The sequence below is a fragment of the Cibotium barometz genome, chromosome 42 (assembly GCF_041138505.1).
Source record: "Cibotium barometz isolate CiBa-2024 chromosome 42, ASM4113850v1, whole genome shotgun sequence".
Taxonomy (NCBI): Eukaryota; Viridiplantae; Streptophyta; class Polypodiopsida; order Cyatheales; family Cibotiaceae; genus Cibotium; species Cibotium barometz.
In genome coordinates this window covers 30,307,975-30,332,125 of record NC_141087.1, presented here as the reverse complement: position 1 = coordinate 30,332,125, position 24,151 = coordinate 30,307,975, and the positions used below count along the sequence as shown (strand labels likewise).

Sequence of the window (24,151 nt, the reverse complement as noted above, 5' to 3'; positions counted from 1 at the left end):
TTTTCCGCTGTGCATTCCGACATGGTATCAGAGCCCCAAGGGGCTTCAAGCTTGGAGACGGTGGGAGCTTACGGATTTGCTGTTTTTTGGTGCTATTTGGAGAGTTTTTGGGCTGTTCGGGACTTGGAGAAACACGTAGAAGATGGCCATCATTGCCGAACAGCCACCTTGCATAGTATTTGCAGCCTCTTCTTCGTTTTTTTTCCCACCCACCCTCCCTTCACAAGACCTTGTGAACCCTTGAGATGGCAGATTTGCTTGAGATGGCTAAGAAGCATGTGAAGATCCCCACCCTCCCGACATTCCCGGTGGACCGATAGTTGGACGGGACCAATTATGGCATATGGAAGGTAATGATGGAGTCTGTCCTAGAGTCTTATGATTTGACTGATTTCATTGTAGTTGAAGTTTGACAACCAGAATTGGAGGGTGAGCTTTTCCCTTCTGTTAGGAAAGAGTAGGAGGCTCAGGCATGGTTATGGAATCGTGTCAATGCTCGTGTGCGTTCTTTCATCTTCCTTAATTGCACAACCCAAGTGATCAATCACATCAAACACATGACGCTGGCCCAAGGGATTTGGCAACACTTGGCTTCTTTGTATAACAGGGTATCACCCATGAAGCGGATTTCCTTGGAAGTGCAAATACGAATGATGAATCCTGCAAAGTCTTCGACGATGTGGGAGCCGATCAACAAACTCCAAGTTCTTTCGCAAGACGTTCTTTAGGCTGGGAAGGAGATATCTTCAGAGGACATAGCCATCACTTTGTTGTCTCATCTAACCTCTCAGAATTCAGTTTTCTATTCTTCTTTGATCACCAGTGGGAGGCTCAGCACCATCACATGGGAGGAGCTTGTGCCGATGGTTTTGGATCGAGAAGAAACTGCTCCCTCCACAGGGCGAAGGTTCTAAGTGTTGGAATTAGGGTTGCAGGAATGCACACACAACTTCAAGAAGATGAGGAAGCTTGAGCACAACACAATAGTGTATTATGAGTGCCAAAAATGAAAGATCACAAGCCCTAGAAGATAATGGGCGTATATACAATGCACGGGGGAAAAAAACCTCCTAGTGAGGGAAAAAGTGCCCCGGCGGTCCTAAGTGTGTTCACACACATCACTACTATAATATGGTAACAAATCCCCCCTGGAGTGATGCGGTGAACAAGAGCTAGCACTCATGTATAGGGAAGTGTCTAGCTATGTGGACGAATCCACAAAAGGGAGTAAGCCCAAAGCTTTGCGAAAAGCTTCGAACTTCTCACGAGGCAGAGCCTTTGTGAAAAGGTCTGCAAGGTTATCCTGTGTTGGCACATAAGCCAAACTGATCTCTCCTGCAGAGAGTCTCTCCCTGACATAATGGTAGTGCACCTCAATGTGCTTCGTACGAGCATGGAACACTGGGTTCCGCGCAACTGCCAATGCGCTCTGACTGTCAGTGAAGATGGTGGTGGCAGATGGCTGCCCAACACCCAAATCAGCCATAAGGCGTCTGAGCCACACACACTCAACCGTAGCTGTGAAAGCTGCCCTGTACTCAGCTTCACAACTAGAAGTGACCACAGTAGGCTGCTTCTTGCTCAACCATGATATGCATGAGCTTCCAAGCATGAAGCAAAAACCACTCGTGGACACGCGTGTGTCATAACAACCAGCCCAGTCAGAATCTGAAAAAACATGTAAATCTGGCGGCAATGATCCCCCCTTGGGATAAAACAACCCAAGATGCCGAGTACCACTCAAATAGCGAAAGATATGCTTCACTGCCTGCCAATGCTTAATGCCTGGGCTATGCATAAATCTGCTCACCTGTGAGACTGCAAACTGAATGTCTGGCCTCGTAATGCATACATAAATGAGGCAACCAACAGCTGTCTGATAGAGTGTGACATCAAAGTGATCTCCAGCATCATGAAGACTCAACTTCAAACCTGTCTCCATTGGAGTAGCAATAGGCTTGCAGTCTTCAAGGCCAAATCTCCGCAACAATGTTTCAATATACTTTGTCTGACACAAAGCAATACCTCCATCACACTGCTTAAATTGTATCCCCAAATAATGATGCAAATGCCCCAAATCTGACATCTCAAAAGAGGCATTCAAATCAGCCTTAAAATCAGCAATATGACTCTCATTTGGTCCTGTGAGCAGCATGTCATCGACATAGAGAGCAATGATTAGATGTACACCATCCACACGTTTAACATACAAAGTGCTTTCTGTTGGACTATTCTGAAACCCATGTGCAGTCAAATATGCATGTATTTTTTCATACCAAGCTCGTGGAGCTTGCTTTAAACCATATAAAGCCTTTTTTAACCTGCACACTTTGTTTTCCTGCCCTCTTTGAACAAAACCACGAGGCTGCGATACATACACCTCCTCATGCAAATCTCCATTTAAGAACGCAGTCTTTATGTCCAGCTGATGTACATTCCAACCATTATGAGCTGCTAATGCACAGATGCTACGAACAGTGGTCATACGACATGTGGGAGCAAAAGTCTCATCAAAATCAATGCCCTTCTCTTGAGCATAACCTTTTGCAACAAGCCTAGCCTTATGGCGATCCACTGTGCCATCAGGCTTACGCTTCAATTTGTATACCCACTTAGTGCCAATGGCCTTCTTGCCAGGGGGCAAGTCACATAAAGACCATGTACTATTCTTCATAATAGCATCGTATTCTGCTTGCATAGCAGCCATCCAATTTTCTGAACTTTGTGCCTCATCAAATGAAACAGGCTCACTTTCATCGCACATACTAGAAACAGCCAATGCATAACAATCTGACGCATAAGAGGCACCATGAGAGCCAGAACGAGTGCGACTAGACAAAGGGGCATCCAACTTGCTGTCACGCAAAGTCTGCACCAGCCATCTAGGCATGTTCCTAGAGCCCTCAATCTCTTGTCTCTCATCCTCAAGTACATCATGCACATCTGCATCAGATATAGGCTCATCTGTGCCATCATTTAAAACCTGCATAGGCTGAAAAACTGCCTCATGAGGTATTGCACTTGACTGTGCACCACTGAAAAGAGGCAACAATGTATCATAGACATCACGTGAGCTGATATCTGTCTCCTTAGTACATGAAACCAAGGGCTGAACTGCATCTTCCACAAATACAACATCACGGCTAACCAAAATGCGCTTTGTCTGTGGATGATACAAACGATAGCCTTTGCTCTCAGCACTATATCCAACAAAAATACATTTGACAGCTTTGTCATCCAATTTTCTGCGATGTTGCACAGGCACTAATGCATATGCCAGGCAACCAAAAACACGTAAATGGCCAACAGATGGCTTGCGGCTATGCCAAGCCTCATATGGAGTGACAACCTGTAATGCTTTGGTGGGACACCTGTTTAGTACATAAGTGGCACACATGACAGCCTCAAGCCAAAAACCATGTGGTAGACTTTGACTCTTAACCATACATCTTGCCATTTCCATGAGAGACCTGTTTTTTCTCTCAGCCACACCATTTTGCTGTGGTGTATACGGCACTGTACATTGGTGTTTTATCCCACGCTCAGCCAGAAATGCATTAAATTCTGAAGACATATACTCCCCCCCTCGATCTGAACGGAGGGTGCCCATCTTACTTTCTGACACATTTTCAGCCATAACCAAAAACTGTTTGAAGCACAAAAACACTTCGGACTTTGCCTTCAAAGGATATACCCATGCATGCCTGGTAAAATCATCAATGAAAGTCACGAAGTAAAGGTAGTTTCCAAATGATGGAGTTTGCATGGGACCACAAACATCACTGTGAACAAGCTGCAATCTGCGTTCAGCTCTCACTGATCCATCTTTGGGAAAGGAAGCACGCTGCATTTTACCCAATATGCAGCCCTCACAAACATGCTTGACAGGTGCCTCAAGCTTAGGCAAAGAAGACACCATTTCAGATTTCTGCAGGCGCAGCAAACTTGCAAAATTCAGATGACCAAAACGTGCATGCCACAGTTTTGCATTTGAAATAGCCTGCGTATCCATAATAGCACATGCTGAATCCTCTACACATTTGCCATCCATATTGAGCTTATACAGCCCTCGACATAGTGAACCAGATGCTACAATGATGTCACCACAAGAGAGATCATGAACAGTACATCTGTCATCCACAAATTTTACAACCAAACCTGTTTTGGCAAATGCGGAGACTGACAACAGATTCTTTTTGATCCCTGGTACATACAATGCATCAAAAAGTGTAAAGGTGTTGCAATTTGCAACATTCAGCACAATCTGTCCAACTCCTTTAACGGGATAAGAGGAGTTATTGGCACAAGTGACAGTATTCCCTGTGGGAGCAGACTCAAGGAAAGTGAATAAACTGCGCTGCGAGGTGATATGCTTAGTGGCACCACTGTCAAAGTACCATACATCTGAATCTACTGCAGACATACATGTGTCATGCAAAGATGGGTCATAACTGCACTGCGCATTGAATGCCCATTCTGTATCTTGAACAACATTAGCAGATTCATTGTTAGAAGGAGAGGCATCTGCAACAGCCATACCAGCCTCTTTCTTCTTAGCCTCTTTCGCAGCCAGCTTAGGACACGCTTTGATGACATGATCATTTCCCTTACAGTACTTGCAAAATGTCTTCTGTTTGTCACCCTTCTTCTCATCTTTGTCTTCCTTCTTTGGTTGCGCAGCATTTGCAGATTTCTGCTTACTAGAAGAAAAGCCAGCTTTACCTTTCCCGCTTCTCTGACTAGCAACGAAAGCTTGATCTGCGACACGCATAATATTCCTGTTTTGCCTTGACTGGTCTTCTTGCAGCAAAACAGAAACTAACTCCTCAAATGATAAGGCATTGGGATTGCCTTTCATCATCAAGCGAAGAGTGGAAGCAAAACCCTGATAAGAATCTGGTAGACCATTCAAAACAGTCTGCACAAGTGAACTGTCTGACAGGATTTCATCTGCAGAAATGAGCTGCTCTTTGAAATCCTTGATCTTTGTCAAAAAGCTATCCATAGAATCACCTTCGTTCATATGCTCACTCTCCAACTGTTTTCGGAGGTAAGCAACACGAGCCTCATTTCTTGCCTGATACAATGTGGCAAGTACATCCCAAGCATCCTTAGAAGTCCTGCAGGAGCGAATATGTGGGATAATGGTACGTTTGACAGACAGCGCAATCAAGGCATGAGCCTGCGCATCTCTACCATCCCAACGAATCTGCTCTGCTGAAAGTGGTGGTTCTCGAACAGCTGCTACAGCACTTGTGCCTGCACCATCATCAACAGTACCTGTTTCTGATGTGTTTGCAGCATTCCCAGCCACAATAGGACGTGCATCAATACCCTGCACAATGTTCCATAACCCCTTTGCTACCAATACATGTCGCATCATATATGCCCACAATGGATAGTTGGTGCCATCCAACTTATCCTCAGCAGCCAACATGCGGAATACATCATTGTTGTCAGCCATGGCCAATGACTGTACTACTAGATGTAAATGCTGTCTGTAAGAGGTAAACCTGTATAAAATCGACCTGTGCTATGTAGCACAGCCCAAAACAGACGAATGGGCACCTGTCCTGCAGATTTTAATCTTGACAGAAAATCTGCACAGTAGGACGATTTTGCCTGCGCAGTACTTGAAATGCAAAAACGGAGGGCGAAATGACTTCAGATCAAAATTCTGAAACGAACGAGCCCTACGGGCTCACCCACGGCATATACTAACCTGCAGACGCTCGTGAAACCTCGTCGCAATCGGAGGAGATGAAGCGGCAGGTGCCGGTGATGCTGCCCGGGAGGAGGAAGCCGGCTCTGATACCAATTGTTGGAATTAGGGTTGCAGGAATGCACACACAACTTCAAGAAGATGAGGAAGCTTGAGCACAACACAATAGTGTATTATGAGTGCCAAAAATGAAAGATCACAAGCCCTAGAAGATAATGGGCGTATATACAATGCACGGGGGAAAAAACCTCCTAGTGAGGGAAAAAGTGCCCCGGCGGTCCTAAGTGTGTTCACACACATCACTACTATAATATGGTAACACTAAGACTCTGACTGGCCACCACAACAGCAGCAACAACAACAAGGACAAAGGAAAGTCTTCACCAACGAAGTCTTCTGAGAAGAAGCCTGACTCAGAGCGTGATGCTTTGAAAGCCGAGCGGACTTATAACCATTGTGGCCAGAAGGGTCACTATTGGAGGAAGTGTCCTTAGCGGAGTACCGAGAAAAGTGTTGATTCTTTCGTTACAACTGCAAAGACTCCAGCTTTTGTGCACTTGGAGATTATGAACACAGATGCTTCATCTTCTTCGAGCAAGGCGGCAGTTGGTCTCACCACCAAGGATACTTGGGAGTGGATTCTCGATAGTGGTGCTTCCAAGCACATAACTCCTTCGTGAGAGTTATTACAAGATCTTCGATAGCAATCATGTCACATCTCCATTCGTGACAAATGTAACATGACTACTATGCGGAAGCGTGCATAACGATGATTAACGCAAAGCAATAAAGATTAACGCTAATCACATGCTCATGACATAGAGAAGTAGAGACAGGGAGAAGAGAGACTCTTTACCTAACCTACTCTTACTATATATTACCAAATGAATGAGTAAAACAATGATTGTCATATCCAATGTAAATCTAGACTATGAATGCTATGAATGAACTTATGCTTATTGTCCTCCACTGTGCGTTAATGAAAAACGCTCATTTGGAGACGTACTTGGCTGATCCAAATTGTTAGATTGCATGTCCTTGGTCTTGGCTCTGCAATCTCTATCTTTGAATCCTTATGAATGACCTACGACCTGCCTTTATATAGTAAAGTGATAGCAAGTCGTAATCAAGTCGGTTTTCACTTTTCAAGCCATAAAAAGTCATCAAAAATGTCATAAAATGTGTTCATACTGTGCCCATAATATGTCCCAACCATTAGTGCATGTCCTGGACACCTCCAAGCACCTACGGGGCCACCAAATTGGCTCCAAACTGCCCATATACGACCTCTAACTGTAACATGCAGCGGAAGTATTCATAATTTGAGGATCCTGTCACACAAATGCTCACACCGTCTTCTGTATCCTGAGTTTCACGAGTTTAGCAATCCACTTTATGACTTCAAACTTTTAAGAGATTTGAGAGAGAGAGAGAGAGAGAGAAACTGTACACCGTATGGGGTCCCGAACTACCCACTGAAGGGCCCCCTATCTCATTACCGGAATAGTATTTCCTTTATTACTTTGAAGAGACTGACCGTGGACCGATGATAAGCCAAACGCAAGATCTCGAAGGACCAAGAGTCAGGCTGAACTATACACGGCTGTAGAAGCACCAATGATGACCAAAATCTGAGGCTAAGAGAAGGAGCTGATTGGGACTGTTCTAGGCTATGTATAAATGCTGAAAATGAGTATGAATGCTGAGTTTTACCTTCACCAAGTGGCTGTAGCAAAACGATGCAAACAAGGATGCTGAAAACTGTATGAATGCTGAAAACGCAAGGTACTCTGTAGGGCTGAATGCTGTAGATGCTGCGTTTTGCTAAATGCAAGCTGAATGCTCAAGCGTTGATGCTCCTATATGCTGATGGATGAAACGCTGATGGTGGATGATGTGCTGAATTCTCCAATCGCTTATGCTCCTTGTGCTGAAGGCTCCAAGAGTTGAGGTATTCAAGGCTGAATATGATATGAATGAATGAATGAATGATATGCTCAACTATTTATATGGACACTTGATGCTGGTCAACTCGCTACAGAGCTGGCCGACTACATCTTGTCCCGGATAAATGATGTAAAAATGCCCAATAAATGCTATAAATTATGGAAAAAATACTAGATAAATTCTAATAAATGCTAGATGTTATTTGAAGGCTTCTGCAATGGTCTATATGCGATGGATGAATGCTATGCATTATGCAAAGTGCTTTCTAATGCAAACCCTAAGGCTTCTACTGACTCTACATGCATGAATGCATCTCTTCAAGTGGGTTAAGGGACTGACTGACTGTCTAAGGCTGAGGAATGACCTACGTAGCTCATGCCTGACTTATCCTCAAGTGAGGATTACAATGGGGTCACGGCGTATGACAAATATCATCCTAGAGGGTGCTAATAATGAACAATGTTGCACTGATGATGATGAGCCATCTTGTCACCATGCACTACAGTGCAGAGTGCATGTGACACTAACTTTGCCCTTAAGGCGGCTGTAAGGAATAATCATGTCTACGTGGCACCGGATTAAGGTGTGCACGTGACAACAAATCCACTACCCTGATTCACAATGAGGACACGTTGGAGATTATTCACGATGGCAAAGGGGGGAAGCATTCCTCTCGGGTTCTTTGGCCGGTGTATCAGATGGATGTAAAATCTATGTTCCTTAATGGTGACTTGCAAGAGAAGGTGTATGTTGAGCAACCTCCAAGCTTTGAGGTTCCGGGATCAAAGAAGATGGTTTACAAGTTACAAGAGGCCTTGTATGGTCTTAAGCAGAATCAAAAGATTGATTCTTTCTTTCTACGGAAGGGATTCCAAAGATCAGTTGCAGATCCGAACTTGTATCTCTTTCGGGAACGCGGTATGGTCACCTTGATTATCCTTTATGTGGATGATCTTATTCTCACTGGCGGTTATGTGGAGCACATAGCTGTGATGAAGGCTGCCTTGTCAAAGGAGTTTGAGATGACAGATTTAGGCTTACTCCATTTCTTTTTCGAACTGGAGATTTGGCAAACCCAAAGGGGATTCTTTGTCTCTCGGCAGCGGTATGTTCATGAGTTGCTAGAGGCCTTTGGGATGGAGAATTGCAAGCCTATTTCTTCACCGATGGACCCAAATACCAAACTTACGATTAATGATCCTTGTGAGCAGGTTGATGCCTCCTTGTATCGGAAGCTTTGTTGGTTCATTGATTTGGATGCTGAACACCAAATTGGACTTGAGTTTTCCATTGGGGTTGTTGAGCTCATTCATGCAGACACCTTTGAAGACTCATTGGGACGCAGGATTGCGGATCTTACAGTATCTGCAGGGTACGAAGGAACTTGGCATAGTCACAGGGGACGGAAGGGACGGACTGTTGGAACGGAGGGACGCCGAGTCGGGACACGTCAGCAACGGGGACGGCAGGGGACGGTCGGACGTCCCCCTGGAGGCGTCCCTCACAAGGGACGGTGAAGGGGACGGCAGTAAGAACGAGGACGGCTGGGAGCCGCTGTGCGCAGTCAAACTGGTTTTTTTTGCCGTTTCTAGCCGTTTGCCTTGGCCGTTTCTAGCCGTTTGGCGAGGGCTTGAGCCTTTGAGGCTTGGGCCTTGGCCCTTGGCCCTTGCCTCTCTCTTGCCTTGAGGCTTGGCCTTTAGGCTTGAGCCTTGGGACGTTGGGCCTTGGTCCTTGAGGCTTGGCCCTTGCCTCTCTCTCTCTCTCGTCTTGCCCTTGCCTCTCTCTCTCTCTCTCTCGTCTTGCCCTTGCCTCTCTCTCTTGCCTATCTAATATCTATATAAGAACAAGGCTACAAGGCTACAAGCACACACACACACCCCTTCAAGTTTTCAAAGTTCAAGCAACTCTCTCTCTCAACTTTCAAGCCTCAAGCCTCAAGCTACACTCTATGAGTGTATCTACTCTCTCTAATCTCTCTCCCTCGAGCTTCTTCTAACTTAGTAACTTCCAACTTCCAAGCCTCTCACACAAGGCTCTACTCTCTACTATCTAGACTCTCTCTCTCTCTCTCTCTCTCTCTCTCTCTCTCTCTCTCTCTCTTTTTGGTCTCATAGGTCATTTTGGCCTTTTGAAGACGTTAATATTTCATTTCATTTCATTTTCTCTCTCTCTCTCTCTCTCTCTCCCTCAAGCCTCTTAGTCTTCCAACTTCCAAGCCTCTAGGCCTCTAGGTCTCTCTCTCTCTCTCTCTCTCTCTCTCTCTCTCTCTCTCTCTCTCTCTCTCTCTCTCTCTCATTGCTCAAGGCTCAAGCCATCTTAGACCATAGCATCCTCCTCAACCATCAATGCCTTCACTCTTTAATTGGCGTATTTTGTTAATATGACTCAAAAGCTTACCATTTTAGTGTAAATTTGTGCTCATTTTGATGTACTTCCAAAGTAGAATAAGTGTGGAGTAGAAAAACTTTTTAAAAAACGTATTTTTTGAGTGCCGTTCCCTCCCCCGTCCCTGTTCCCTACTTATGGCCGTCCCGTCCCCGTCCCCCGTTACCATCCCCCGTCCCTTGTGACTATGGAACTTGGACTCTTCTATGTTACTGAAGGGGGAACGAAGGACCGGGTCAGACTCCGAGGTTGGAGTGACTCAGATTGGGGAGGAGATCTCCAGACACGACGAGATCTACATTAGGCTATCGATTTTCTCTTGACTCGGGAGCTATTTCTTGGAGCAGCAAGAGGCAGCCAACTATTGCCTTGCCTTCTACTAAGGTAGAGTATCGGGCTACTTGTGGTGCTACTTGCAAGGTTGTGTGGTTGCGGGTTGCTTGGCGAGATTGGATTTCCACAGAAGGAGCCTACAGTCATTCAGTGCAATAACCAGAGCTGTATAGCTATTGCTCAGAACCCCGTCTTGCTTGTTTATTGTTGAACGGAGGGCAATGCGGCAGACCTCTTCACGAAGTCTCTACTTCACGCGATGCTCCGACAACACTCCAACTCACTAGGGTTGGTTCCACATCCAGGAGCTGAGAGGGGGTGTTAGCAATCATCTCGTGTTTGTACCATATTACTCTGTAGGGAGTGAGGGACTCTGTTGTGGGTGTGCTCGCCCACTTAGGAATAGTCTCCATATTTCCTCATTTTCCATGGTTTTTTCCCCAGTTTTGCTAGTCATGGGGGGACTCTCTTTGCTGGCCGACTGTTGTGATCACTTGACAAGGGTAAACTGGGCCCAAGGTTGTGTTAGCAGTCATCTCCTGTTTGTACACTATGTCAGGGCCTCTGTTGTGGGTGTGCCCGCCCAATTTTGGTGTATCCCCATTTTTCCTCACTTCCATGTATTTTTCCCATTTCTTTCTGGGCGTGGGAGGGTTGTCGACTACCTCCATTTGCTGGCCGACTGATGGTCTCTGACCCGACTTGATGTTCTGCCCTGGCCGACTGCAGATATACTGGCCGACTACCCATTTGTTGGCCGACTAGGCTGGAACAAGTTGTGGGCTTCTGTCGGTTGTGTTAGTGCTGGCTGACCAACAGCCTGGGGCCATATAAAACAGCCCCTTGCCCCCCCACACTATTCATTGTACATTCCGGGATTTTATTGGTGTATATAGCAGAGTTACACTAGCTTCTCTCTCTTGCATCTGTGTATTGCTCTCTACAGCAATTGTCTTCATTTCCGTTGTGCATTCTGACATGTTATCACAGCCCCAAGTGGCTTGAAGCTTGGAGACAGTGGGACGTCAAGGGGTTTGCTGATTTAAGGTGCTGATTGGAGACTGTTTTGGGCTATACGGGACTTGGAGATCGGGTCGCAGGCGGCCATCACCGTTGGACAGCCACCTTGCATTCTATTTGCAGCCTCTTCTTCTTCTTCTTTTCTCACCCACCCTCCCTTCACAAGACCTTGTGAACCCTTGAGATGGCTGATTTGCTTGAGATGGTTGAGAAGCACGTGAAGGTCCCGACACTCCCCACGTTCTCGCTGGACCGCCAGTTGGACGAGAACTACAGCATATGGAAGGTAATGATGGAATCTGTTTTGAAGTCTTATGACTTGGCTGATTTCATTGTTGTTGGGGTTCCACAGCGGGAGTTAGAGGACGGGGAGTTACCCTCATAGTAGCAATGAAACGAGTTTCGCAACCCCACTGAAGTACGAAACGTTTCGAAACGTTTCGTTAAATTTGAAACGAGTTTTTTATGCTTATTTTTTTTTAATGTCAAAATTGGGGATTTTTGCCGTTTGAAAACGTACGGCTCAAAATTTGGGCCTTTTTCAGTCTGCAGCATGTCATGAATCATGATGTCAAATATTGATATGATATCGTGATTCGTAAATCAAATTTCAAATTGCAATGTCTTGCTTTTATTTACACATTTTTAAGTCTATAAGATCAAGGTGACATGTTGTTTGTTTGCAGTCTTATAAACTGATATGAAACTTGTTGAGGGTCCCTATTGTTGGATCTCCCCCCCCCCCAAAGGTACCCCTCCCGTTTCATACTTTTGGGTCGGGCAATGAAACGTTTCGAAACGCGTTTCAAAAACCTTTTTTATGAAACTCCTGGCTACTATGGTTACCCTCTATTCGGAAGGAACGGGAGGCACAGGCACAGTTATGGAATTGTGTCAATGCCAGAGTCCGTTCTTTCATCTTCCTCAATTCCACACCACAGGTGATCAATCATATAAAGCATATGACACTGGCCCTAGGTTTTTGGCAACATTTGGATTCTCTCTATATCAAGGTATCACCCATGAAAAGAATCTCCTTGGAAGTTCAGATGCGGGTGATGAATCCTGCAAAGTCGTCGACAATGCGGGAGCACATCAACAAGCTGCAGGCTCTTCAACAGCAAGAAGTTTTCCAAGCAGGGAAAGAGATATCATCAGAGGATATGGCCATAACATTGCTGTCACATTTGCCCTCTCAGTACTCAACCTTTTACTCTTCGTTGATCACCAATGGTAGGCTCAGCACCATCACATGGGAGGAGCTTGTGCCCATGGTCTTGGACCAGGAAGAGCGATTCACGAGCCCTCCACAAGGTGGAGGTTTTGAGGCCTTAATTGACCAATGGTCGAAAGGCCATAATAACAACAACAAGAGCAAAGGGAAGGCTTCATCTGAGAAGTCTTCTGAGAAGAAGCCTGACTCAGACCGAGAGAAACTAAAGGCCGAGAGAACCTGTAATGATTGTGGCGAGAGAGGCCACTATTGGAGGAAGTGTCCCAAGCGGACTGGGAAGAGTGCTAATTCTTCAACTTAAACTTCAACTGCAAAGACCCCAACCTTTGCGTACTTGGAGATGTTGGACACAAATGCTTCATCTTCTTTGAGCGAGGAGGCAATTGGCTTCACCGCAAACAAGGTTGTTAGAGGCGTCAAAGGTGTTTGGTACGAGGCGGGTATGGTACACGCCTCGAAAGACTCGTATTTTTTAGAGACGTTAGAGGCATGTTAGAGACGTCTGTTATATATATATATATATATAGTGAAAGTTGAGAGAGAGAGAGAGAGAGAGAGAGACTAGAGTGAGTATGTATGAGCCTTGAGGGAGGGAGAGAGAGGGTGTGTATGAGAGAGGGAGAGAGAGTGTGTGTGTGAAAGAAAGAAAGCTGTATTAAACGTCTGCAAAAGGCCAAAATGACCTATGAGACCAAAATAGTCCATCCTCACCATCTGGATACATCATCAAGATTCAAGGGTACAAAGTAAAATGAAATGAACCGGTAGAGTATAGAGAGAGCTCCAAAAGTGGGTATAAAAAACATCATCATCCTAGTGTGTTTGAAGTTTCAACTTTGAACTTTGGGTCTTGAGAAAGGCTTAAAGGGAGGGAGGGAGAGAATGAGGAGAGAGAGAGTGTGTGTGTGAGAGAGGCCGGGGACGGCTAAAGGTAGGGAATGGGGACGGGGGGTGCGGACAGCACTCAAAATTGTTAATTTTAGAGTAAAGAATCAAGATTAATCAATCAATAACAACAAGCTTTCTAACTCCAAAAGTTATGAATCATGATACACATTACATTTAAAATTAAATTACGCTACGAGGTGCAAGAGTCAAGAGTCAAGACTTACAAAGTCGGAAAAGAAAGACTTTAAAGTTGATAACATTAAATAGATATACTCAAAAGATGTTGGGACCTAGGCGATACAAAATATAAGTCACTCGCTCTCATACTCTGCGCTCGCAATAAGAGAGGTGCTAGCCTCATGATCATGAGTGCGTGAAGTGTGGATGGAGGTTGTGTCATCCAATGAAGGCTCATGATGAGAACCATCTGTCCCACCCTCCTGTGCAATAGTTGTAGCTGCCTCCCACTGTGTAAAAGTATCGGCATTGCATCTTGCACTCTTGCCAAGCATGCGCAAGTTTGCGCTAATGAAGACAAGATCATTAGCTCTTTCCACCCCAAGCCGATTTCTTTTCTTTGATGAAATGTGACTGTAGGAGGACCATAATTGCTCTAGGCAAGAAGAGCTAACGGACTGGCTCAAGATCCGGATCGCCAACTGTTGTAGCTCTGGTCCATCTGATCCGAAGTCCTCCCACCATAATGCTGCACCAACCTTGAATCTGTCCTGCTGCGCATCTGCACATCCATATGAGCCTTGAAATGCCCTGTAATTAGAGAGCTGGTCTCTAATTTTGCGCCTGATTTCTGCATCCGGCGTGAGGCGATCCAAGATGAGTCTCCAACCGTTGCTCACCTCTTTATCACCCTCCTGCCCTTTTCCCTGAAATTTTGGGTCCACCATAAAAGCAGCTGCATGTAAAGGAGAGAAATATGAGCTCCATCTCGCCACACAAAGCGAGTGGATCTCCTCATATCTATCTACGTCTGGCTCAAGCTTCTCAAGACTCTCTATCATCCGGTCCATGGCTTCATATACTTTGCCGATGCATGGCTGCATAGCATCAACAATCCTGAGCAAGTGGACAATGGGATGCACCATGGCGTCAGTACGCTTGAGGTCCTCCCAAAAATCAGCATCGTCGACCTTTTTCTTGCATGAAATCCCTACCTGTGTACGTGCAAAAGATGAGGAGCAAAACTCATGAGTCATCACTGATAAATAGTTGCCGCACGGCACCCTGACAATCCTTCAAGCGATGCAACATAAGAAAGTTGTATGCAAAGCGAGTGTCTGAGTACTTGAGAAGGACCTTTGTGGACCTCTTCCCAAACTCGGATCGAAGGTATGTGTGATTGTTGATGAAGGTCACAATTGCACATGCATCGTCAATCACCGATTCAATCCATGACAATTTCTCAATATCTTTCAAAAGATTATTGAGACAATGTGCCATGCAAAAAGAGACGGTGATTTGAGGATACATACTCTCAAGAATAGCTCCCGCTACCCTATTTGTCGCCTCATCATCCGTGACGAAACCGATCACACATTTGGGGCCGATAATCTCGACAGCACTACTCCACTCAGCAGCAAGTACATCCGCACTCTTTCCCGTCCCTGAAGCATCATGTGAGGAGACAAAGTACATCTCCCCCCGTGAGTATGCCACAAGGCCATGGATTAGACCTTTTCCGCGTGTCACTCCATCCGTCTGCAATCAAAGAGACTCCATTGCGAGCCCATTGTCTCTTTGTGTTTGCCGCCGCTTGCTCAACAAGGCGTTTCTCCTTGTCAAGCATAGTGGTCCGCAAGGTTTCGGAGGATGGAGGTGTGTAGTGAGGACCGTACTCACCAATCTTCTTCACCATCGTTTTGAAGTAGTGGGACCTATTTATCATTTCAAAAAAAAAGAGGGTAAGTAATTAGAATGGCAAAATGGTGACCCGTGAATCGTGACTCGTGAGACATGATGATGAAATCATGTGAGTGAAATACGTACCGTGCCACACGAAAAGCAATGTGGTCATGAAAAAAGAAGCGGGCCACCGCGGCATCAACCTCCTCCTTTTTGGGATCCCAACTCCCCTCAAGAGTACTTTGCCGACGAGAGAGAGAGAGGGTGGACTAGGTTGCGGCATTGAGAAGGCGGCTTGTGTGAAGCCTCGAGTAGTGCCACGAGGAAGACGTGATGGAGGGGTAGATGAAGATGCACCACCACCCGATGTAGAACCTGATGTTTGGGTTGGAGTGACATAAGTGTTGGGATCCACTCCATGCACCCTTTGGCTTGCACTCAAAGCTTGATGGGCAGCAAGCTTTGCAAGAAGCTCCTTTCTTATCTCCGGTGTGACCCGCTCACAAAATTTCACCTCATGACCGGGCTCATGCAACAAATGGGCCCTCATCCTATTGGCCCCACCCACACGCTTATATGGGCAAAGCTTGCATGTCCATGGACGTGCACCCCCCGCATGAGTAGGAGGCTCGAAGTTGACCTCATCCCACCATGACCACCCATCCGTTCTACTCCTACCGCCCGCACGAGAGCAGCGGTATGTTCATGAGTTGCTTGAGGCCTTTGGGATGGAGAAGTGCAAGCCTATCACGTCACCGATGGACCCGAACACGAAGCTACAGTGAATGATCCTTGTGAGCCAGTTGATGCCTCTCTGTACCGGAAGCTGGTTGGTTCATTGATCTGGTTGTTGCTGAACACCAGATTGGACTTGAGCTTTCCTGTGGGGCTATTGAGCTCATTCATGCAGACACCGTTGAAGTCTCATTGGGACGCAGGATTGCGGATCTTGCGGTATTGCAAGGTACGAAGGATCTTGGACTCTTCTACACCGCTCGAGGTGACACGAAGGAACGAGTTCAACTCCAAGGTTGGAGTGACTCAGATGGGGGAGGAGATCCACATCAGGCTACAGTTTTTTCCTCGGCTCAGGAGCGTTTCATGGAGCAGCTCGAGGCAGCCGACAATTGCCTTGTCATCAACAGAGGCAGAGTACCGGGCTGCTTGTGGTGCTGCTCGCGAGGTTGTGTGGTTGCGAGGTTGCTTAGCGAGATTGAGTTTCCACAAAAGAAGCCCACGGTCATCCAGTGCCATAACCAAAGCTGTATCGCTATTGCTCGGAACCCGGTCTTCCATGCCCGGACCAAGCACATAGAGATACAATATCACTTTGTTCATGAGAAGATCTTGGCTGGTAACATCTTGCTTCTTTATTGTTCGACGGAGGACAATGCAACGGACCTCTTCACGAAGTCTCTACCTCAGGCTATGTTGGGCACTCCAGCTCGCTGCAGTTGGTTCCACATCCAAGAGCTGAGAGGGGGTGTTAGCAGTCATCTCCTATCTGTACACACTGTCAGGGCCTCTGTTGTGGGTGTGCCCGCCCAATTTTGGTGTGTCCCCATTTTTTCCTCACCTCCATGTATTTTTCCCATTTCTTTCTCGGTGTGGGAGGGCTGTCAGCTACCTCCATTTGCTGGCGGACTAATGGTCTCTGACCCGACTTGATGTTCTGCCCCGGCCGACTGCAGATATACTGGCCGACTGCCCATTTGCTGGCCGACTGGGCTGGAACAGGTCGTGGGCTGCTGTCGGCTGTGTTAGTGCTGGCCAACCAGCAGCCTGGGGCCATATAAAATGGCCCCTTCCCCCCCACACTATTCATTGTACATTCCAGGATTTTCTTGGTGTATATAGCAGAGTTACACTAGCTTCTCTCTCTCTTGCATCTGTGTATTGCTCTCTGCAGCAGTTGTCTTCATTTCCGCTGTGCATTCTGACAGGTTGATCGTATCATATGTCAGCCTAGGTCGGCCACCTTATGACTAGTCTGGAAGGACGGAACCCAGCACATCACCTGACAGGGGTAAACTGGGCTCAACCATTTACAGGGCTGCCATTAAGGATGAAAAAACCAAATCAATTGTGTCTTTTCAACTTCCTTGATCCACAACAATACATCTCTAATATCTTTAGCCTACTTCTTGTTACATCCTTGGCATGGATGGGCTAAGGGGTGTAATTAATATTTATGAATCATGCAAGGTGTAACATGGGTTAGCAATTGGCTATTGGTGGAAAGGTAGTTAATCCCATATAGCAGGGTAGTTAATAGGACAAGTGAAATGGGTGTGCACAGAACCCACTGTAAAGCCAGTATTTGGTCCTAGATCCAGTCTAGCTCAAGGCAGATATAGGACTGCCAGAGCCCCCGATCATTGCCAGGCATGGTATGGAATGCAGCAGCTACTCGTCAGTGGGCAAGGTGGTCTTTCATCTGGAAGACTCACACTCCAGTGTATTCACCCATCCTAACTCTGCTATGCTCGGGGGTAATCCAGAGCACTCTCGCCTAAGTTTGGATTGGTGAGCCTCTCCACTACTTTCCTTGTGTTTTCTATGATCTGGAGGCCTCACACTCAAGTGTCCTCATTTGTTCTAACTCTGTTACGCTTGAGGGTCAACCGTGGTCCAGAGCACTCTGGCCTATGTTTGGGTTGGTGAGTCCCTCCACTGCTTTCCTTGTGCTTTCTATGCGTATGTGTGGGTGTGTTTGATGCTGTTGGTCCTGACTGCCTGCATGAGGCCTGACTGTGTTATACACACACACACACACACACACACACACACACGCACGCACGCACTGCTAGATGTCCACATTCATGACTGATTGCATAGACTACACAGGATGAAGAGCTCAAATACAGCAACAAAAACTGACAATATGCTTCTCTTTTGGGAAAGCTGAGTTGCTCATTCTACTCATCGAAGATCCTTACATACATTTATCTCATCACAATTAATGCAAAAAACTGATCACCTTCAATGCTGCTCGTCTTACAATTGAAGACCTGAAATAAGACTTCACCAATCTGAAGATCAATATATCAAGGGGAATTTTTTGATGTCCACGTATCCAAGGGTGTGCTGACATGACAAAACAACATAAGTACCCAATTGAACCCCCTAAAACCCCACCAAAAAGCTCTAAAACTTTTGCTCCTTTCATCATCATAAAAATGACTTACTGAGGGCCTGAGCAGCTGTCATTCTCTTGTGGCGATCTTTCGTCAGAAGCCGCTTTACAAAATCCTTTGCCTCTGCCGACACAGTGGGCCACGGTGCTTCATCGAAACTTGGTTCAGATTTCAGCACAGACCTGAAGATACCAGACTCTGTGCGCGCCCAAAATGGGCGGCTGCCGCAGAGTAGAATATAAGTTATAACCCCAATGCTCCAAACATCTGCTTCTATACTGTAGGATCTATGGAGAACCTCCGGTGCAACATAGTAAGCACTTCCAACAATGTCGTTCAACCTCTCGTCTGTCAGAATATCAACAGTCAGGTGATGATACTACCTTGAAGTAAGCTTTACTATGGCCTGCAGTTAAGCTATGGTAAACTTTTGAAATCAATTACATGTGCAGCATCCCCATTTCACCTGGTCTCACAAAATCTGAGAGTCCAAAATCAATGGCCTTCAGCTGTGCATCCTCATCCTTTGTTGTGAATAGAAAGTTCTGCAGGGAGCAACCAACGAGACAACCATAGCAAAGAATTGTTTAACAAACTTCAGTCTTCCATCTCCTTTGACTTATTATGTTTATCTTGCATGCTTTTATTAGGCTGGATCAGGGGCCTGAAGGTGCAAGATGAGCCGTCTCTCAGGCACACCCTTTGTGTGAAACAAACCTTGGGAAAAAATATTGTCATTGGTTATGCAACGCAAAAGAAGAAATAATCGTGTTTCAAAAATGCAACAAGAAACATCATGGCAGATTGCGCTGAAATTTCCCTTTTTAAAAAACCCAAAATAAACCCACCTCTGGTTTGAGATCTCGATGAACAACCCCCTGAAGATGACAAAAGGTTACTATGTTCAAAATCTGAATAACCACAACTTTTGCATCCTCCTCAGAATACTTTCCACCTCTGTCACATCAACACAATGAGAATTTTCCAACTCAGTGTATATTTCCTCAGATTTTACACAAGCAAAGGAAGAGCCTGCACACACATGGGTGCATGCGCACACGTGTGTGTGTGGCTACATTCAGTGCTGTAAAATTTGGCTACAACCATGAAACCCCACACTACCATACCTTGAAAGTATCCGATCAAGCAGCTCACCACCCTCACACAACCTGCAAAAATCGCCACATGAATTAGTAAATGCATAAACATACATAAAACAGCGTCCTGTCCTGACAGACCCATTACACACCAGCATTCTGAAAAATGTTCTCAAAAACACTAGTTTACCAATCACAAAAAGCCCAAAGTGTTGTTTCAGAAGCTCAGACAAACAAACTTACTCCATGACTATGTACACGTTCATGTTATCCTCACATGCATCATAGAACTTGACTAGGTTGTGATGCCCAGAAAGTGCTTTCACTATCTTAACTTCTCTCTTCACATCCTCAATTGCAATAGCCGTTGTCATCTGGAATACAACAAAACAGCTTCAAAAAAACCACCCTAAATTGGCAATCGAATATATGAATGACAGACAACACAGTCACATCTATAACATGATTATGGGCCCAATACCACCCCAAAAATGTGGCAAAAAAGCTTTCACTCAAGGGCCACAGCACTACAACATGACTGTTCTATGCATCAAAGATCAACGCGCATCATATGGCAACAGGTGTCAAGTTGACGGCTCCCCATAACTACTCAAGTACTGCAAATCAACCCTCCAAGCCATCACTATTAGTGAAGGACCACAGCTAAATATATATGCCTATGCATCCAAAATCACCCTTAACTGATAAAGTATGATCCTAGATGCAACCCTATCTTGACACAAAATCTACGGGGTGAGGCAAACCCACCTTAGCTTTAGAAATAACCTTGACTGCAACAGCCTGACCCTTGAGATCCCCTTTCTTCATCTTGGCATGGCATGTGTGGCCAAAATGCCCCCGTCCAATTTCTTCACCGAGCTCATACTTGAGGGTGAAGTTCTTGCCGTAACCAAACGACTTGTCAAGCATTTTCTCAGGATCACGCCCTTCTGCAGCACTGGTGGGCACTCCTCCTTCTTTGTGTGTGGCTGTGCCATGGCGTTTGAGGAGGGCAGCTTGGATGTGTTTTGCGGGGGATGGTGGGGGGAAAGGCCTTTTGAGGAGGTGGCGAGGTGTGCCATTACCTGGAGATGAAGCTCTGAATGGAGAGGATGCCCTGAAAGGGGAAGGCCTGAAGGGAGAACTTCCTCTAAAAGGGGAGGCCCTGAAAGGGGACTTTGAGGGTAATGTTTTCTCTGCCCCGTTTAGGGTTTCTGCAGACCTCTCTTTGAACCCATTAAGGGTTTTAGCAGACCTCTCCTTGAAGCTAGTTAGGGTTTCTGCAGACCTCTCTGTGAACCCATTTAGGGTTTCCTCCCTTTTATGGTTTTCTGAGCTCTTCGTGCTGTAGCAGATTCCCATTTTGCATTAGGAAAATTGCTCTTGTGGTGCTGCTGCTGTTTTACGAGCTGCTGATGAGATGAATGCAGATGTGAGAATGTTGGTTGCTTGCCCTGTACTGCTGATGCTGCCGCCGCCGCCTGCGGCCTTCCTGTTGTTCATCCGATGCGGTGTGCTAACTCTGCGGACTTTGCACAGAAGCTCAGGAACATTGAGCAGTTGAGGTACTCACAAAAACCATAAAATGAAGGGACTCCAAGAAAGCGACCGATGTAGCAACTACAGTACAGTCCTGATGAAAGAGCTGGGCAGCTTTTCAAAAAAATTACTGTTTCCTCATCCCCCCCACACACAACTAAATTTTATAATTTTTATACATGTTGTATAAACACACAAACCCACATATGTATACACACACACCCACATATGTATCCATCCACACACACACCCACATTTGTATACACACACCCACATATGTATCCACACACACCCACATTTGTGCTTCATGTATACACTCTTGTATTCAAATAGCATTTCTCCTCCGTGCTTCATTGTTTTTTAGGGTCTTTACACACGAACCATCCATTGAACGAGCGTGAGACACTGCTAGAGAATCGAGATTATGTTTGTAAAGCTGCTTGGCCCTAAGTAGAGCCAAGGTTAAATAGCTTTGAAGTTTTGACAATATAGTACTCAAATAACATTTCTCCAAGGTGCTTCATTGATTTGTGCTCTCCCCTTGGGTATTCCCAATCCCTCGCCCATCCTCAGGTTTGCTGGACGAGAGGAATGCCCCATGCATGAGAAATGTGGGATCTCCCCCCTTTTTATGGGCATGAGAAATGTGGGATCTCCCCCTTTTTATGGGCATGAAAGCCTCAGAAGCTATTGAGAAGTGTTAGAGGCACCCCAATTACTTTACTACTTATGTTGAGCTTAGGTGTAGATGCATATTGTTTTGCTCTCCAAACATATTATTTTGCTTCATATCTCTCCTCTTTCTCACCACAATGGGGGTTATGTCTAAAGCCCATTAGCATGAGCCTTAGGGTAGAGGAGCCAAGTTGATAGTATGCCTTTCAAGGTTACACATCTTTGATAGTATGCCTTTCAAGTTTCAAATATATAATTGAGAAATTTTGCCCTTCAAATGAGAAAACTTTGTCACCTTTTATTCTAACACTATTTTTGCTATCATCAACCTAGGATAACAAGGGGATGGGGTGGGGGGCGAAGTGGATGAAAGAGTGTTTGTGTTTCCCCTTCCAAAAATAAGAAAGCTAGAGCAAGATTATTTTGCATTATATGTGGGAGGGGAAATTCTAGCTATAAGGGACACTTGCAAACACATTGAGGATGACTATAAGAAAAAAGTAAAACTTTGAACACTTTCCAAAATGTGACAAAAATCCCCATCTCAAGGCTTGTACCTTTGTGTGTTAACTGTTTTTTTGTTTTTGAGCAGGGAGAGGGAAGACAGGGGGTGGGGACATTTGTCGCTATTTTAAAAGATAAAACCTTTAGGTCCCTAACCCAGTATTTTGCGAAGCGTGCATGCATATGTACGTGTCACATGTTTTAAAGTCGAAGCACATTGAATATTGTCTGCAAAGCTATACAAGTTAATACTCATTGACACGTAGGACCACTACCTACCATCAATGGCAAATGGTCATGCACAGCCATGCCGCTTTGCTCCTCATTACCCTCTCGCCATCTTCAATGACCACTCTTGACTTTTTCTCACCACAAGCAACATTGCAAAGTTGTTATGCCAAGGGGGAAGGAGAAAGAGAGGGGGGGATGGGGATGGGGATGGGGATGGGGATGGGGATGGGGGGGATTAATGAGATAAGTTGAGGTGGACTATGCTTTTTGTAGGGAAAAAGGATTGTGTAGGTAGCATGTGTAGAGGGCAAAAGATTGCGCAAGTAGAAGGGTGGATATTACACTAGTGTGGAAGGTGTGGGAATAGGTGGGACATGGTGAGACCACAAAGCAAAAGGCCTACATGTGGAGGTGGCAAGGCATGCCATATGCAAGCCTATACCTTCACCATGCCTCCATGTGGTAGTGCATCATGCATCATTATTACACACGGGAAAGCCACCAAGCTTTGCCTTAATATAATAAACGATGTATAAGATCCCTGAACAAAATAAACTCCAACAACATTGAATGAGATCATAAGCATGCCTTTAGTAATGTTAGTTTACCTAACAAACAAATGCCTTTAAGAGGGCCTTCCCATAGGAGAAGTTAAAAGAGATCTTGCAAGTATGTGGACATCCCCATAACAAATTTTTTTAAATTAAAAGATACCACCTCTTGCAAAATGGCTAAATACCCCCACCTCCCATTATCTTAGTTGGAACTAACCATCAACACCAAAAAGAAACTCTTGTCAAAACTAGTTTTTAACCAAGAAACCTTACTCATTAAAAAAACTACTTTTCAACCAAGAAACCTTAGGGTCCACTCATTAAAAATCCGGCTTTATTTTAACAAAAGCACTAGAACCATGAGGGCCCAAAGGTGATGTGGGCACACAAACTATGGGTACATGAAGAGGCACTTTCCTCCTGTGGGAAAAGCCTATAGATCACCAATTTTGTGTTTATTTACATGGTATATACATATACTTACAAGATTGTGTGTGCACGTGCACATGTATGTGTAAATTCTATTTATATTTATATGCTTATTTTACATAGGACACGTAGGTGTGTACATATATTTAGCAAGATAATATGTATGTATGTGCTATTGAGATACAAGTTTACGAGATCACACATGTACATTTGAAAATGAATTGATGAAAAAAGAGAGATATGATGAGGGAAAGAGCATGTAAACCAACAAACAAACAAGAGAAGAAGGTACACCTTTCCTAACTTCCTTCCAAGCTTGTAAGTTAGCTCACCTAAAAGAACTATACAAGGGGGCACGAAGCATATTGCCACAACTCTCTCACACCCTAAAGACCTATACGATAGGATATTAAGGGATTAAGAATCAAATGAATTAAAAGATTTAAAGAATGAAATTCGATGTGCAACTAATGAGAAATTGCAATTCAAGGCTTTAGAATGTGATGAATGTGCAAAAAAGTGGAAGATTGTCTAAGGCCAAACTCTAATAATCAATTCAATCAGAGGAGGAGCATATAACTAGGACACACTTGGGT

At 45.2% G+C, this 24,151-nt stretch overlaps 1 protein-coding gene across 2 annotated transcripts in view; it reads right to left on the bottom strand.

Annotated features, from left to right (window-relative positions):
- Positions 1 to 21,319, bottom strand: part of LOC147614354 (CDPK-related kinase 5-like) — a 38,641-nt gene extending 17,322 nt beyond the window's left edge. Inside the window, exons 1-7 of one of the 2 annotated variants that reach the window (XR_015263106.1) lie at positions 20,392 to 21,315; positions 19,867 to 19,997; positions 19,654 to 19,695; positions 19,375 to 19,483; positions 18,993 to 19,071; positions 18,578 to 18,874; positions 18,370 to 18,476 (exon numbers count right to left, since the gene is read on the bottom strand). Coding sequence is in view for 1 of the 2 variants with exons in the window: in XM_086780900.1 (XP_086637026.1) it covers positions 18,370 to 18,476; positions 18,578 to 18,874; positions 18,993 to 19,071; positions 19,375 to 19,483; positions 19,654 to 19,695; positions 19,867 to 19,997; positions 20,392 to 20,985 (1,359 nt within the window). In the remaining variant the exon portion in view is untranslated. Of the gene's footprint in view, positions 1 to 18,369; positions 18,477 to 18,577; positions 18,875 to 18,992; positions 19,072 to 19,374; positions 19,484 to 19,653; positions 19,696 to 19,866; positions 19,998 to 20,391 lie in introns of both variants that reach the window. The other variant, XM_086780900.1, reaches the window with a different exon arrangement.
- Between the last annotated feature and the right edge of the window lie 2,832 nt (positions 21,320 to 24,151).